We start from the raw sequence: 16,874 nt of genomic DNA, 5'->3' as shown, positions 1-16,874 counted from the left end.
GAATTAAACCTCAACTAATCAATATGTAACATCATGCCACATCCTTTACCTTAACCTGTTGAAATATTGCGGAAGCTCAACAGCATGATATATAATATATACAATGTCTATTGCTAATACATAAGATCTAGTTATACATTCTACCTCCTGATGTCCTGCTGTAGCTGAGTCCATGTCACATACTTATATGATATGTAATATACAGTACTGTATGATATGTAATATACTTTATTACATTTTCAACAGTGAAATATACTTTGATTTATTTATTGAATAAAAGTGATATTCTCTCACAGTGTGAAAGGATACCAAAATGATATTCTCTCACAGTGTGAAAGGATATCAAAGTAAGTAAAAAATAATTTCTGGCCTGTCATAAGATAGAAATAGTAACTAAGCATCTTGATAGAGCTAAAACTGCATATTTCTTCCCAAATATGTTGCTGAAACCCATGCTATATAATGTTTTCAATCACACAACTGCTAAGCTATGACGTCTCAACCTCTCAACTATGACGTCAAGCCTATGACGCTGTGTTAAGAAAAGATAGAGGCAAAGGGAAAATCAAAGAAAATGTAATAAACAGAAAATTCAATGTTTTGTAGATGAATATGGAATTTATTTCACTCGTGAGACAGGATTTTTTGATATTTTTCACTCGTGCTTCGCACTCGTGAAAATATAAAAAAAATCCTGTCCCACTCGTGAAATAAATTCCATATTCATCTACAAAACATTGAATATCCTCTATGTACTCTGTGATATGTAATATATGGTACTTACTTAGTAATAAATACAGGTTTTTAGCTCACCCGAGCCAAAGGCTAAAGTAAACTTTTATTTTTATCAAAAATTGTTTTTTGTCCGTCCAGCTGCCTGTCTGTTGTTGTCTGTAAACTTTCTGCATTTTCAAATTCTTCTCAAGATCCAATTTTAACCAAACCTACCACAAAGCATCCTGGGATAAAGGGAATTCAGATTTTTTTAAAAGAAGGACAAAAGCTTCTTTTATGGGGAGATGATAAAGAATTAGTGCATATTTAATGGCATCATTTAAAAATCTTCTTTTCAAGAACCACTGGGCCTGAAAATATGAAACATATATAAAATCTTTCTTTCTTACATAGTGAGATTCAAATTTGTACAAATCATGATCAAATTATGGCAGGGTTGGCCACAATCGGCTATCAAAGTTTTACTTAGAAATATATATTTGAAATTTAAAAAAAAAAAAAAAAACTTCCCTATAAAGTAAAGCCGTAAAAAGTAATATTTATTTTGCAGCATCCTCAGGTAGTGTAGATCCAAGTTTGTCCAAATCATGATCCCTGGGGTAGGGCAGGTCCAGAATAGGAAATCAAAGTTTTGCATGGTATTATTATAGGGATTATATTTAAATCTTCTTCTCAAGAACAGCAAAGCCATGCTTAATAATATTTATGCGGAAGCATCCACAGGTTGTGCAGATTACAGTTTGTCCAAATCATGACCTCCGGGGCGGGATGAGAATGGTTAGTTTTGAATTTACAATGTCTACAAAATAAGTTTACAGAATAAGTTTTAACATCAAAATTAGTTTTCTTAAATAATTTTGTTTAGAAGACAGGAAGAAAACATTTCATCTTTTACTAAATAAAATGAGGAAGATATTTCACTTCGTCAAATTACAATGGAAATCTATCTTTTAGTTATCTTTTATGAGTACTAAAAGTATTAAAAATAACTACTATAGTTACAGTATTGGAATAATTACCATATCTTGACAAACAATGCATATCTGTGTAAATTGGATTGAAAATCGGTAAAATGTACATTCTCTCTCTGTAATTTGAATGAAGTGAACAATTTTACATATACTGTGGGATTTTTCCACTGTTCAAGATCTCATCACTTTATTTGTTGAATTTTTTCAAGCAAGGGAAATTGCCATACTACATGTAAGAGATCCTTGTAGATTTATTTTTAGATTAAATCCTCATTCATAATTGTAGATATTTGCACTCTATAGTTCTGGCCCCGGGATCATGAAACATCTTAAGCTTAAGTCAAAATCTTTATGTTGTACTAAAATGTTGTAGAAGTTAAGCAGACCAAAATTAAACTATTTTACAATATTACTTTACAAATTAAAAGCGTTGTTATCTGAAAAATTAGAGATTAATTCAATAAATAATAAACATTTTATAAGCAATTGAAAATTTGACTTAAGTCTAAGTTTGTTTCATGATCCTGGGGCCTGATCCCTAAATTCTACATCTTTAAGAAGCAATGTCTAAATGTCATTGAAAATTTATTAATTCACGAACTACTTACAAATGTTTAAATTCATCTCTTTATTTTGAAATATATTGCTACCGAAACTTGTGAATTTGGAGATTTTTATAAGGAATGGGAAATTTGTTTTTTTTTAATGAAAAGGATCTTACAGAGTTGTAAAAGATATAGCCTCTAATTCAAATCAATTGAAGTGTTTGAGTGACTTAATACTTTCTTCAGTGAATAATAAGTAGCATGAAGTATGGAGATAACGAATAGTACTCAAGCTCAAAGTGCATTAAAACAATACAAATCGGGAGCAGAGCAAACACGGACCTCCAAAAACATCAGAGGTGGGATCATCAGTTGCATCTCTCACCCCCTCACCCCCTCTCTCTCTTATTTATGAAGCCATTGCTAATTTGATTTTATACTGTATCATTGTTTGCATCTGTGAATTAAAAACTAAAACTTACAATAACTTGTATTAATTTTCCATTAATAGCCTGAACCAAAGACATACTGAAAAAAATTAAGTCCTCTATACACACTTACAACACCAATCAACACCAACAGTTACAACACCAATCAACACCAACAGTTACAACACCAATCAACACCATCGCATTTCTTTTTCATTTAGTCATATATTGAATTTTTTATATAGAATTTTTGTCACATATTCATTTTTTTGATACTAGTATAATCTATTTCTGGCTTGATACAAACCCATTGAACACAAAATGAATGCACTTTGAATTGTACAAGGAATTGAAAGTAACAATAATTTTTAAAAGGTCCTTTTTGTTTGCGTTTGCTCCTGAAAAATATCCAGATCCAGATATAAGCTATATCTGACACAGTAGGTTTCACTCTCATTTTAATACATGTACATTATTTATTTCCATTTCAAGATTTCGAAAATTCGATAAGAGAGAGAGAGAGAGAGAGAGAGAGAGAGAGAGGATTGAATTTGTGCACAATAACTTGTCCTTAAAATTTCTCACTCCCTTCCTCCCCCTTCCCAATATACCCCAGGCTTGTTCGACATTTTACAAATTATGCTTATTTATTATGTATTTTGTAAGAAAAATCGTGAAAACCCAAAATAATCGTTTCATAAAAATACTCCACTATACATAATAAAAGAATGGGTGTTGGCAACATGCATAAGTGTTAACAAAATTGTGTAACTTATAGTCCAATATTTATGGTTAAAACACATAAAGGTATATAAACTTTGCTTTATATGTTGAATTATTCCCTATTTATGCCAAACAAAAATAGCTCAAAATATATTTTAAGAAGATAAAACTATAATATCAGTATTTTATAGTAAATTTTCTTCGCGGGACAAACACTTTAAGCAATTTAGGTCAACCAGAAACATTCTACTGATTCAATTGTTTATATACGAGGGTTGTTCGGAAAGTTCGTGTACTACCGTGACGGTCATAACTTTTTTACTGAACGTCATATTATATCCAAATTTAAGAGAAATATTTCTACAGTAAATTCAAATGATGTGTGTTAAATTTTTTTTTAAAAATATCATGGTTTATTGCAAACTTATTTAGACTTAAGAAATGCGAAAATCGGATCATGGAGCAGGTCAAAATTTTGTAATTTACAATCAAGACACGAAATAATGTCTGAAGTCGTATCTTCTGTAAAATGACACAAAAAACGGAAATATTCTAGACGTTCAAATTAAGAATTGTTTCATCGTTTGTGATTCCAAATTATGACATAATGTTTTGCTTCGTTGAAAAGAAATCAGTTTCAGAAGATAGGTAGTCCTCATTGAAAAAGGCAAAAAGATGGCGTCGTAGAACGTCACGGATCAGCAGTTAACCGTACAATTTGTGGTGTACTCTGGAAAACTCCAGAAAAAAAACTCTTAAAATGCCGGAGGAAGTAGGAAATATGTCAAAAGCGATCCATACATGTGTGTGTACATGGTACAAGCGGTATTTTAATGATAGACTTTTCTGCTTAGTCGATGGTGATCTGTGAGAAAACGGGTAATCTGTAAAAATCCTATCAAAAACATTGAAAAGTTAGTAACGTCAAGCTAAGAGTTTGGCGCTTCACAGATGCTGATCTTGTGAAAGCACTCTAATGCAGTGAAAAAAATATAACATTGACAAACAAAATGATGCTACTGGAACAAATGTTAGCAAAATAGATTTCAAGTGATAGAGAAACGTTTTTAATGAATGCACTGGTATTGGGTAGTACTGTGTGAAATGTATAGGGATAGTATTTTTGAGAACCTCATGTCGGTATGTTTTTGACGTTACAGTGTTGTTGAGTTTGCTCCATGGTTACAAAACGTGTTGATTTTAAAATTAAATAACATGAATTCTATTAAATCACGTGGAATGAAACTTCATAATTAAATAAAATAAATATTTTTACATATGATAATATGCTCATTTTCAATTTCTTGAAGATAGTATAACGAAGATTGGCATAGTCCACGAACTTTCCGAACAACCCTCGTATTTATTCATATTTGGTCAGAATTATTCTAATATTTTTGTTACACTCTTGACCAAGAGCATGTGAATCTTTTAAGTAGAATTGTGAAACATAAATAACATCAGAAAATGTTCTTTTCTTTCAGTGAAGTTGAGGTAGAATTACTTGAATTTCATAGCAATTTTTCAGTGCTTTTTTTTTTAAACATTCATAAAAAAAAATCAAAGAAAAGATAAAAACACATCTGGATTGATAAAATTGAAAAAGAGACAAATTTTAATGACAAAACTGTCAGTAATGTAGCTCTAAATTATTCAAATAAATCATTATTTATTGAAAAAAATCATTAGTACGATAGAGGTCTTTTTTATCATATAACTTGGATCTTTAAAAAATGTGTTGCACTTCTGACCATAGAAATATAGATATAAAACACAGACAAACCCTATAATTGATAAATCTGTTTGGTAAAAATGTTCTTTGTGTCTTTATTCCAAAATAAAAATCAGAGAATCATGTACTGATTAAAGTTTTTTTCATGCTGGAGAGCAAAACATCAAATGTTGCACTCCTGACATAATTGTATATGCACAGATACTTGACTTTCATTAATGCTGTTTGTGATTTAAATAACAGTAATTTTTAAATTTCGAATGGTATATCAGTTATTGTTTTGCACTTTGAAAATTCTTTTTTGACTTAATTGTCATACAGATTTTAAAAGTCAATGTTTTTTGCAACACTATATTTTTTTCTGTTGCACTCCTGACAGGGTATAACATTTTTTTTCAGCATCAGCCATGGCCACAACTTGGTCAAAGAAAAGTTGCTACAGTCTACATTTAAAGCTCAATACTTTGAATATTATCAGGAAAGTCTTTATTTCCGAATTAAACCAATATTATCTATTTCACAGATCTTCATAAAATATTGAATTTTAAAAATGTCACAAAAAGGTGTTGCACTCCTGACATTTTTATCATCATTTTTGGGAATAACTTTTTGTGTCTTGAGATATCAATGAAATATTTGGCAGGTATTTAGACACTATCTAAAGACATATGCTGAGACATAGAAATCTATTTTCATTGCCTGTATTTTTAGTGCAGGTTGATAAATATGTGTCTAGTCATTTTTTTATTGACCACTAACAAAAATATACTCTAGTTAATTATCGTTTACTATTGTTAACTATAGTATACAATAGTATCAAAGTTTTTCCTATGTAAATCAAAGTTTTCACTATAGTGAATCAAAGTATTTTAACTATGTACTTCAGATTGTTGTTTCATGTTCTAAAATTCATTCATGCTTATTTTTTTATATTAAATGGAAATATTTCTTGTATTCTAACATATCATTTACCAATTTTAAAGTCATTATTATGGAGTTTTAGAAATTTTAATCTTAGAAAAATTAATAATAAAATTACACAATAAAGTTTCATAGTTAAAGTATCAAAATATTTACTATAGTTAACTTTGGTAAACTATAGTTAACTATTTAATAGTTAATTTTTGTTAGGATTGATCTTGAATGACTTTTCATGTAACCTGTTATAATGCTTTGATTTGTGGATTTCATTGGCAAGAGGTATATTAATGTTAATATGTTAACGCTTGAGTTTGCAAGTGAATTTCTTTAATTCATAAATTCATAACATGATAATGATAAAAAGCAAATGAACAAGTTTAAACAAGCTCAATTCATTTTCTCTGTTTTTATCATGGACTGACTCATGATAGTTAGAATTTGTTTTAGGCACAAGAACACATTATAAAATCCCTCCAATAATACGTTCTTCCACCGCAATGTCTTCTCTTCAATGTAGCATGCACTGAAGGTTTGGACATTTTATAACTTGGTTCGGTGACTCTGAATCCACATGAATGAACTGTGTGGATTTCATTCTACGTCAGGCCTGCATTCTATCAATATGTCTTCTAAAACTGATCATGTTATCCAATGCTTTATAAATTCCTTCCCCAGTTAATGCACTCGTGCCTTGAACTGTACACAGCCTGCTGGAAATTTGGTTCAATGAGAAATATTCTATCACGTCACTTTCCGATAATGCTCCTAAAAAGAAAAATATCCATTGATATCTCCATACATAATATCTATTGATATCTCCCTGTATAATACCTATTGATATCTCCCTGTATAATACCTATTGATATCCCCCTCTATAATACCTACTGATATCCCCCTCTATAATACCTATTGATATCCCCCTCTATAATACCTATTGATGTTTCCCTCTGTAATATCTACTGATATTTCCCTCTATAATATCTATTAATATCTCCCTCTTTAATATCTATTAATATTTCCCTCTATAATATTGATGTTTTCCTCTTTAATATCTTATGAACTTGATTAAAGATTTAAAATTAAACATATTTCATTTTATATGAACAAATATACATGTATGATGTCGGAAAACATTTTAGACATACAATGTAATTTCAATATTGATATATGGGACCTGAGATTTTCAAACTTACTATTTACAGCATGTAAATAAGGAACATTTTACTATTTAATTTTCTGAAATTATTTTTTTAAATTTAAACCATTACAATTTTGGAGGTAAACGGGACCTATATTCTTCTATAAAATGCATCAATAGACAAAGGGACAAAACTGTTTACAAATTTTATCTATAATTGTTTTATTATGTGATTAAATGATACAAACTCGTCAAGCAAACCTTGCCATCGTTTTTGATTATTTACAATTGTTGAACCCCTAGAAGTCAGAGGAACCGGAGTAAAATAATAAAAAAATATTAATTTGGAATTTCTTACTTTATTTTTGGTCTGTTGTAGAAAACAAACAAATCTTATGTTTATCTGAGACTCAGGTGCAGGTGAAAAAAAACTTTTTAACAAATTGTATCATTAAAGAAGTTTGGTTCAATGTAGAAAGAAGTAAGTGTTATGTTCACCTGGAAAGTTGGGTACAAGGTGAACATGAAGGTTCATAATTATTTGTACTAATTGGAAGTTCTCGATCTATATTTGGTCAAATGAGGAAAAAATAATGATATTTTCACATAGAAGGTCTTATGCAGGTGAGCATAATTAACTTAGTATAGTTTCTACAATTTTGGATCTCAGCCAATCAGAGAGCTAGGAATTAATTAATCCTATTTTAATATATTTTCTACCTTCGATATCCTTTTTGTTTGCCAGAAATACCATCGGAACACCAAGTAATTCTTTCTCCAGCAGTAGTGACGTCAGAAGGTCGTCTGCGTCCTGAAGACGATCGCGAGCGGATCCATCAATGACAAAAAGCATCCCTATAACAATTGAAATATATAAAATATATATAAATATAAAAATATGAATGTATCATTTTCCTCTGAAATTAAAAAAAAGTTATTCCCTTCATTTAACGAAGGTATATATGAATTTGCCTTCATAAATGAGATTTTGAAGCTCTTAAAAAGTTTGATTGACTGCTCCGCAAATGTTGCTACTTATTAATGAAATAGAATTTGAATTTAGCTGCACATTTATATGGCACCGCCAACAAAATTGCAAAATATGATTTAACTACCGCTTAAAATGTGATATAGGTACATGTTTTAGTTTGCAGAAAAACGTCGTTTTTCAACCCCAAAGTGGCCCCTGAGACGAAAATGAAAATTCTGAAACCTATTTACTCATCTACAGGACACGACATTTTTCGACCCCAATTAGCCTCTATAGGGTAAAATACTGAGAATTCATAACTCTTATTGCATATCAACAGGACACTACCAATTCTATTCCAAAAGATGAATTCGCTGACACTTAAATTTAAGAAGACTCTGAGAAGACGATATAGTGATACAGACGGACGGATGGAGCGAGATAACAGGGATTTAGCCAAACTTTCTTCGGGAATCAATTAATTAGTTGATTTAACAGACTCTGATGAAAATGGAAAAGATCTAGTCACAGAGTATAAGAAACAATAATGAAAATATTTCAGGATTATAAACATTTGTTGTAATTACGCTGAGTTTTAAAATGACAAAACATTGGTTGGAAAAAGGCAAAGAGGATTAAGTTCATGTATGGGTCTTATAAATGTAGACACTTGCAGTCAAAAGTTTACTGTGGGATTAGCCCCGTCTTCTACTATATGTAACTACATGTATTTCATCTCAAGCAGGACATGTGTGAATATGTTGATTATACATGTATTACGCAATATTTATTCTGGCTCTGAAATTCCCTACTGATATTAGTTTTGGTATACTAGTATATTCGCTGTACACTGTATATGAGATTAAAAAAAATTCTTGCTAAAGTTATACATGTATTAGTGTTAGATACCAATTGAAAAAAAAATATTATATTTGATTTTGGTGAGAAATCCGAAGTTGTTTGTTTCCTTGAAATGGTATGTTCCGTTATACACTGTATAACATTTTTATTGGATTCACTAGTAACGATGAGGGTATGCCTTAGCAATAAATAAATAGAACACTTCTAAACGTTATGTACAGTGGCAATAGAGATTCTTGAATATTTTAAATGTTGTGATACTTGACAGTTATCCTGTAATTAAAGGTTTCGTGATAAATAAAAACATAACACACTGGATATATAAACACAATTCAAATGGTTTAAGACGAGGATGTTTTACAATTGAAGGCCTCTTATCAGTTCGAAACTTTCTTACCCCCTATTTTGGGAGTTTAGAAGCTCCTGACAGATAATTGAAAAGTTTATGATACGGATTTTTCATGATACTTACAGTGGTAGTGCTGCGACCTTTATCTGTTTATGATATTTTTTCTTATATTGACGCCTACTGCGGCAATATAGGGCCTGTTGACAGTAGAATTATAGTTTATGATACACGTACACATTTTTTTTTAGATATACACTTACCATGACAGTTGAGATAATAATGCTTCCATAGTTTGCGTATACTAGGTTTTCCTCCCATATCCCACAGAGTGATCGTATGATTATTGTAATTAATTGTCTCCACATTAAAACCCATTGTCGGTTTTGTCTCCACAAAGTCTCCGATGGACAATTTGTACAGCAGGGAGGATTTTCCTGTAAAATTGAGAGAAAAATTTAAATAGACCTACATGTAGGTATTCAGAACCATTGATAAAGCTAAAAATACTATATATGCAGCTAAATCTATAGGATATTTTCTAGGGTGGGTGTTTCATACCCACTCAAATAAAAAAAAATATCCAATTTGAAAATTTTCTGACCCCCCCCCCCCAAAAAAAAAATGAATAAATAAATAGATAAAATTGTCAAATCTGAAAAAATCTAATAATTTGTCCAATCTGAAAAATCTCTCGGGTTAAGGGGATGGAGGGTGGGATTGGGTAACGGAGGAAAGGACGAGTGTCCTTCCTTCATAGACAAAATGTATATACATGTATATGATTCTCAGAAACATTTTTACCTGGGGTTCGTGTTTTCCAGAGGATGTTCGGATCCCCACCCCCGTAGAAGTGTAAATTTACAATGAATTACAGTTAGTTTGTTGAAGAAGAGTAGTAAACCTAACTCAAAATATAAACCCTACGAAACAATTAAAGAAGAAAATAATATGAGGAAACCAGACACCTTTCATTCATACATATACCTTCGTTTGTTTGCATATAGGCACATATACATAACATTTGTACATAGCTATAGGTAATTATTTGTATATACCTGCCCCGTCCAAACCGACCAAAATCAGCCGGAAGGAAGTCGCTGACGAGTTTTTTCTCGACATACTTGATGTACACCCCATGATGAATTTTCAAGTCATCTGGGGACAGTTTGAGCGGGAAAAAACATCGCAATTACTCTGAACACACATCCATCTTCCTTGATAAACCGTCTTCAACACAGATTTTAAATCCTGGGTTCAGAATACATCAAAATCATTTCACTGCACACACTTCCACTCTCCAAAACTTTCAAGAATTTCTAAATTCGTCGTAGCTGCGCATAATATTCGAAAAGAAAAAAAATATACTGTTGTCAATGTACACAAGCAAAGAAGAGATTTTGATTCATTAATTTTACATGTGTCACAAACAAATATTATCTATGCATTAGAACTTAAGTACATTTTTTTTGCCAGTACAAAAGCTCCACGAATTAATTGAGTCATTACTTTTTTGTTGGGTATTTAAACCGGACCAAAGAGTCAGCGTAGTAGAGGGTGCTAAATATTTTGAGTAGGGATTAAAAAGTCTTTGAATATGGAAAATATTAAAATCCGTTCATTGAAATTACTGCAGATTATTACCTCAAAAGAGGCGAGACATTACTGCACAATATCTGCCGTAAGCGGATCTAGGTCATGGAAACTCGGTAAAACGTTCCTATGCTTCTTTTATCCCTTCTATTCTGAGGACACATAAGTACGCAAAAAATCATTACTTTATTGATGTTGGTTTCAAACCATTACCTTTTCTTAAATGAATACAATGTCTTCTCTACTTCTTGGCAACTTCTGCATTTAATGATCATGCGCGAAAAGATGAGATTACGGGAGCGGATCTAATGTTAAATATTTCGAAATTCTACATGTGATTCCAGCAATATCACCTGGTATCCATCTATACTTATAAATTAATAAATTTTGCAAATAAACTCCGAAACGGATGTACCAGAGTTTTTACTTACTCCTCTGAGAATACACTAGATACAATATGATGTCCGTAAACTATATTTAGATTTCACTCGCATTGTAAGTATCGTACATTAAATTAAAAGTCTACTTTTATTTTCTATAAACAGCCATGAAATAGCAAAAACGTGAGTACGGTGGCGTTTCCGGTTGGCGGATCTCAGCTTCTGTCAATTTTCAATGAAACTGACAGCAATTATTTATTTCATAAAGCGTCATCACTGAATTATTCAATCAAAACTTGATTTAAATGACATAAAAGAAATAAGTTGTGATAACCGATTAAAAAGGGAAATTTGGAAATTATTTTTGTCATTCACCGATCTTAATATTGGCGGAAGCTTCTAGAACATCATGTAGCATCGAGCCCGATGTTAAAAAAGAAACACGAGACAATTATAGCTGTAGGAACATAGGAAAACCTTATGTGTGAATGGTCATTGAAATATTGGTAAATCATTGATAACACTATAAGTTGTGAATATATTTATATATCGAAAGACTATTACATATATGTAGTAGGTTTTCCTAATAAATTTATCGGTAAAATGTGTATATATTCCTCACTGCTTACATGAAAAGAGAAAATTAATGAATAAGATATTGTTAAAATACAATTAAAGCTGTAAAATTTTGTGTTTTAATCAATACATTTCAGTTTTTTTTTTTTTTTTTTTTTTTTTTTGGACTACATTCTTTTGTATCAAATACTCTGCCTATTCATAGGGCGTTAAACTGTTAAAACTGAGCTAATTTTCACACAGATACTTGCGTCTTGATTTATATATACACGTATGTATGAACCCTATTGATATGTAAAAAAGGTAAAGTACATTTTTACATATCAACATAAGGTACATACATATTTATAAACCAAGACACAAGTACCTGTGGATTTTACCCCCCCCCCCCCCCAAATGTGCATATTCGCTGCTTTTAATTTATCCTTGACGGAAATGAAATAAGAGCATACAGTATATCCATAACATAGTATGACAGGTTTCACAATAAACATCAATTATTGAAATTTTAATTTTTTCAAGTTTTTACAAAATGGGGTGGGATGGGGGGGGGGGGGGGGGGGAGACGCACATGCGGGATTTTGAACAAAGTATTTCTTCCTGCTATAACCCTCTAGGCTGTCAGTAGAAACTACAATATATTTTTTGTCGGTAGTGGTATAAATTCAATTCCCCGCGCTTGCGCGGGATTTCATCTAGTTTACTCTTATTTCTTTGCAGGTTCCTGTAATATATTTATAGCATTTAAATCAACAAAACAAATTCTATATTTGCGCGAAGTTTTTTTATGCTGTAAGTAAAGTAATTTTTGTTTTTTAAGGATATTCTAAACTCTAATAAAAATATCTTTGAACTTTGAGAAAATTATTTAATTTAGAGAGGTATACACTGAGTTCGTCTACTTTGGTTTTCAACAAAGGGTATCTGCCATATTTCCCCAGGAAATACATTCAATGACAAGAAAGTATTAATAAATAAACATGACTCATTCTCTTATTTTACTTTTGTTGGGAAAATACATGCAAATAATGTATTGAATGACATCATCTTGGCCTATATAATGTTGAGAATACTTTCCATTCACTTTAAAGAACCATGCACGCTAATTCTCGATTCCCGCCTACTTTAGACACTCTCAAGGTTAATGATAATTTAGCCATTCAAACTTTTTTGAGTACAAAGTAGAGTTTATTTGTAATTGATGAATAATTTCAATACCACTGTCAAATAGTTAATTGCTGTCAATAACAACTCTTTTAATAAGGGGGGAAAAATTTTTATCCGTACCACCAGCTTTTAAAATACTGGATATGAATTAATGACCCTTAAATCTTTTCGTAAGTTTAACTTATATAAAATAAAACATATACGATTGATTAAGAAAATTTTTTTTTATCCGTAATCTCAATTGAAATTGGTAATTAAATGAATTTTCGCCATGTTTTTGCCTGAAAACATACCCCCCCACCCCCCACCCCCACCCCCTCGTAAAAAAATCCTTTGGTATGAATTTGTTGAATAACAATTCATAATACCTGTGAAAATGATTTTTGTTTTATGGGAGTGAGGGAGATGTTTGAAAAATATTTTCCTTTTTCCATTGATTTTTATAATGGTAAAAAACAATTTTTTTTTTTACCGAAATTATATTTCTCATGTTTCCCTAAATAAATTTATATTTTGTGGTCATATGAATTCCTATATAAATATGAAAAATATTTAATTTTTGAAATTTAATTCGTAGGCGAACGGCGGAACAATACTATAATCGTTCGCAGTTCTTTCTTATCATTTAAACATGCGTATAAGGGCAGATAACTAAATAAAACTACTACTGAATTGGAACTCTTCAGCGTACAGTGTTTAAGTCTTTAAATTGAAAAAGTAAACAAAATGAACAAGCTTAGTTGATGCAAATAATCAAATTGGCTGCAAAAATATATGAGCATTTTAAAGTACATGTATTTTCACAAGAAAGAGTACAAAGAAAAATTCAAGTAGAAAAAGGATATTTGTAGAGTTTTGAAGGATCTCCTAGCTATTATTTGTAGATTTTGAAGGATCTCCTAGTGATTATTTGATTATTCATTTGTAGAGTTTTGACGGATCTCCTAGCAATTATTTGTAGATTTTGAAGGATATCCTAGTGACTATTTGATTATTCATTAGTAGAGTTTTGAAGGATCTCCTAGCGATTATTTGTAGACTTTGAAGGATCTACTAGTGATTATTTGATTATTAATTTGTGTGTTGAAGGATCTCCTAGCGATTATTTATAAATTTTGAAGGATCTCCTAGTGATTATTTGTAGATTTTGAAGGATCTCCTAGTGATTATTTGTAGAGTTTTGAAGGATCTCCTAGCAATTATATGTAGATTTTGAAGGATATCCTAGTGATTATTTGATTATTCATTTGTAGAGTTTCGAACGATCTCCTAGCGATTATTCATAGATTTTGAAGGATCTCCTAGTGATTATTTGATTATTAATTTGTAGAGTTTTGAACGATCTCCTAGCGATTATTTGTAGATTTTAAAGGATCTCCTAGTGATTATTTGATTATCAATTTGTAGAGTTTTGAAGATCTCCTAGCGATTTTTTTGTAGAATTTGATGGATATCCTAGTGATTATTTGTAGATTTTGAAGGATCTCCTAATGTATACTTGTAGAGATTTGAAGGATCTCCTAGTGATTATTTGTAGAGTTTTGAAGGAAGTCCTAGTGATTATTTGTAGAGTTTTGAAAGATCTCCTAGTGATTATTTGTAGAGTTTTAAAGGACGCTCCTAGTGATTATTTGTAGAGTTTTGAAGGATCTCCTAGCGATTATTTGATTGTTATTTGTAGAGATTTAAAGAATCTCCTAGTGGTTATTTGATTATCAATTTGTATAGAGTTTTGAAGGATCTCCTAGTGATTATTTGTTTATTATTAATTTGTAGAGTTTTAAAGTACGCTCTTAGTGATTATTTGTGGAGTTTTGAAGGATCTCCTAGCGATTATTTGATTATTAATTTGTAGAAATTTAAAGGATCTCCTAATGGTTATTTGTAAAGGTTTGAAGGATCTCCTAGTGATTATTTGTAGAGTTTTGAAGGATCTCCTAGTGATTATTTGAAGAGTTTTGAAGGATCTCCTAGTGATTATTTGAAGAGTTTTGAAGGATCTCCTAGTGATTATTTGTAGAGTTTTGAAAGATCTCCTAATGATTATTTGTAGAGATTTGAAGGATCTCCTAGTGATTATTTGTAGAGTTTTGAGGGATCTCTTAGTGATTATTTGTAGAGTTTGGAAGGACGCTCTTAGTGTAATATTATTTTGTTCTTAAAGATTTTTGAAAAGTAGATTTTGAAATTTTGGAATTGTTGGCCATATAACAATGCAGGAAAAACAAAGGACTCCGGTATAAAATGCATTTAAATACATTAAAAAATACATTAACATTCAGTAAAACCATATTTCCTTTTACGTTAAGAATATTTTCAGGAATTGATGTCAGGAGGCTACAGAATAAAGGATACATTTTTAGAATAGTGTGGAAGTACACCATGAGGTAAACAACAGCCTATTCCTAATTAGCAATAAAATCTTTTAATTTCTAGGACATAATGAATTAACAACTGTCAGTGTCTGACAAAGAAGTCTTAGATTAAGTCCCGTCACATGTAGGTATTACCAAGTTCCTCACGATCACATATCAAGTACAGATTGTTTAAAAATAGTTATGTAATCCAGCCTTGATTGTCTTTCAACTTGACATGTTCACTACAAGGCAGCCATATTTACCCTAAACTACCAACACAAAAGAGTTCTGAAATGTTGGAATAATCTAAGTACACTCTTTTTCCCCACATCTGCTTTGATGAAAATGTAAATAAACCAAATCAATCCTTTTGTCATATAGTGACAATTGTTCTATTTTGTTTAGAATTACTAGTAAATTTATACAGCTAGTATAAGTAGTAGATAGCTGTAGTGTAATTTCATTCATTCGTACGTGGTCATTGTCATCGTGTTTGTATTGTATTTTTGTTTGTAAGGCGTTCCGTTTCACGTGATTGTGTTTGGTTGTCACGTGATTGTCTTGTGACTATTGTGTATTCCTGGTTAGAGTTGTAGAACCAGTATGTACATGTATGGGGTGTGGTTACTATGTACGCATATGCGAGTGCTAGTATAGATACTTATGCACGGGCTATTTCTTTGAATCTGGACATTACTTTAATTATTGGTCGATATTCTCTTGAAATCTTGAATGCAGTTTAGCCTAAGATATTCCTTACGGGGTCTTGGTTTTGAAACTGGTAAGAAATAATTTAATATTGATTTTCAAATATTAAAATTAAATAAATATAAGTGCGAGTTAATTTGCATGAGTGTGTCATTTTCATTACAGGTCACCATCGTATATCATCATTCTTCGTTCTTTGTAAATAAATAATTGGAATCTACATCTGTGGAATTGTCTTATTATTTCCTCTAATGGAAAACCCCGTCACAATGGCGCCCAAAGTAAAACAAGTAATTGTCACCTTGTGACACTTTCTTACATACACGTAATTCTTTATTATTTTTATCAAGAAAATAACGGATGTCTACAAGTTGCCAAAAAGTGTAATGAAATATATTCAACCCGAATCTCCTCTGATTGTTCTTATCTATAAGAACAATGAAGATTTCATTGTCAAAAAAGGTGTGTTGCCTTTACCTTTGAATTGTTGTATTAATTCATTCATTTGATTTGTCATGTTATTTGGTTTTTTTATTGAGAAGATATACAACGAGATACAAATGCTCAATCTTTAGATATCTGCTAAGATTTGATGACACGCATTTTCTTCTCTGAAGGAACAGATGTCGTCTTTCTTCCATACTGAGGTTCTGTCTGAATTCTAAAATCCGAAATAAAAGATTCTTGGAAACGTTATTGAGCCAAGTTTTGATTTCATTCGCA

General features: G+C 31.0%; 1 protein-coding gene across 1 annotated transcript; it reads right to left on the bottom strand.

Moving 5' to 3' along the window:
* Positions 1-6,656: 6,656 nt before the first annotated feature.
* Positions 6,657-10,538, bottom strand: LOC133193687 (uncharacterized). The gene is made up of 4 exons (XM_061329642.1): positions 10,429-10,538; positions 9,634-9,807; positions 7,914-8,048; positions 6,657-6,820 (listed from the first exon to the last, which is right to left on the bottom strand). The coding sequence occupies exons 1-4, from the start codon at positions 10,508-10,510 to the stop codon at positions 6,657-6,659; spliced, it is 555 nt and encodes a 184-aa protein (XP_061185626.1). The 5' UTR covers positions 10,511-10,538.
* Between the last annotated feature and the right edge of the window lie 6,336 nt (positions 10,539-16,874).

This window comes from Saccostrea echinata, unplaced genomic scaffold (assembly GCF_033153115.1).
Source record: "Saccostrea echinata isolate AGI-Se365-2 ecotype Australia unplaced genomic scaffold, CSIRO_AGI_Sech_v1 ptg000028l, whole genome shotgun sequence".
NCBI lineage: Eukaryota > Metazoa > Mollusca > Bivalvia > Ostreida > Ostreidae > Saccostrea > Saccostrea echinata.
Note: the sequence above shows the minus strand (reverse complement) of the source record. Positions and strands in the feature narration are given on the sequence as shown.